Source organism: Pterocles gutturalis, unplaced genomic scaffold (genome assembly GCF_000699245.1).
Source record: "Pterocles gutturalis isolate BGI_N339 unplaced genomic scaffold, ASM69924v1 scaffold46697, whole genome shotgun sequence".
Taxonomy (NCBI): Eukaryota; Metazoa; Chordata; class Aves; order Pterocliformes; family Pteroclidae; genus Pterocles; species Pterocles gutturalis.
The window spans coordinates 1,125-2,790 of NW_010111922.1; the positions used below are offsets into that span (position 1 = coordinate 1,125).

At 40.2% G+C, this 1,666-nt stretch overlaps 1 protein-coding gene across 1 annotated transcript; it reads right to left on the reverse strand.

Annotated features, from left to right (window-relative positions):
• Positions 1–1,013: 1,013 nt before the first annotated feature.
• On the reverse strand, positions 1,014–1,194 carry LOC104462071 (zinc finger protein 474-like; the record flags this gene model as incomplete). Its single annotated transcript, XM_010073864.1, has 1 exon — positions 1,014–1,194. A coding segment is annotated over one exon (181 nt), but the record flags the coding sequence as incomplete, so codon positions are not given.
• Between the last annotated feature and the right edge of the window lie 472 nt (positions 1,195–1,666).

Sequence of the window (1,666 nt, forward strand, 5' to 3'; positions counted from 1 at the left end):
TTTTAATAAAAAACTGAAACTACAGAATATCTTATAGGTAGGTTTTAAAAAGACTTTATTTTCTACCAGTCTTCATGCATCTACTAATGTATTTCTTATTTTATGACAGAACTCATCTTTTTGAGGCCAGTCACTGTTTTCCATTCCTAAGTGCTAGTGTCAGGTTTTTTTTGTAACCGACACTATAGGTGTAAAACCTGGCTGAAGAATCTATCTCTCTATTGTGTCCTGGGTTATGCTGAGACAGAGTTAACTTTCTTCATAATAGCTAGCAAGAGGCTGTGTTTTGGATTTGTGCTCAGAAGAAAGCTGATAAAAACTGATGTTTACGCGGCTGCCAAGGTCTTTCAGCTTCTCTGGCTGTCCACAAACAGGAGAAGCTGGGAGGGAGCACAGCCCCAGTCACTAGCCTAGGACTTGATTTTAGGTTTGGGATTGAGACCCAAAGTGGCCGATAATCTATTCCATAACATGCACGTCATGCCTGGTATATAGGTGAGGCCCTTCCAGAAGATCGGCCCTTTTTGGTTCCGGATCTCTTTTGCTCTGGGTCATCTCGCTAGTGTCAGGCTTTTATATAACTGACACTATGGGTGTAAAACCTGGCTGAAGAATCTATCCCTCTATTGCCTGAAGGATATTTTATTTTAATGACTGTGTGTGTCAAGTCTGACCATTTAAAAATATACCTTTCTACAGAGGTGAAGGTAGTCAAAAGGCAGTGACGGAGCTGTGAAGCAGGATGCTAATCTTTTTGTGTTCTGTTCAGAACATACTGACAGATAAAGATGACTGTCCCAGGAGGCCTGTCCCACAAGGCAATGACTACTCTTACTTCCTGCAGATGCAGCACAAAAGAAGAACAGGATACTTAACAGAAAGCTTAAAACAAGCCATGACAGCTACCTTCTCTTCAGAGTAACACAGAAGAAGGAGTACTTGCAAACCATTAACCTACTGCTTAAAATTATTTTTTTTCTTCCTCCCATTTCCTCATATGGTTTGTACCTTACCTTGTACGGGACTGACATCAGGCTTTTTGGGCTCTGGCTGTCTCAAGTGCTTGGGTAGCATGTCATTCTCCTGGTGCCATTTTTTCAGGCATTGTGGCTCATGGATACTAATTGATTTTGTTCCATACTCACGGCCACATATGTAACAAATCACTGTTGGTGGCCGTCTTATCACTTGTGCCTGCAAATAAAAATTATGAAGAAGAATCATTATTGTTTTCCATAATAATTTTGAATCAGATCAACTTTGGATGAAAACAATAATGTAGATTAAGAAACCGATTCATATCTGTGAACTTAGTGTTTACATCAATTTTGTTTTGTCTGGATTCAGCCTTGAAGCTTGTAAGAGATACTGCCTTATTAACTGGACACCTGGAACAGGTAGGCTCCTTCTGAAGATACTGGGCTGAAAATTTGTGTGTCACCTACTTAATACTTAGCTTAATAGGTTTATGGTTTAGCTTTTATTTTCACACCATCAAATTCATATAAATGCTGAGTCTTCATGTGTAGATCCTCTGCTTGATCAGGTTGCTGAGCAGAGTGTCCATCTTAAATGTTGAAAAGAAAGACCCCATCTCCAGGCAGAACTGAGTTAAAGCACTGTGTCCAGCCTTAGCATCTCTCTTAAGTTGGACAGTGAGGGCAGC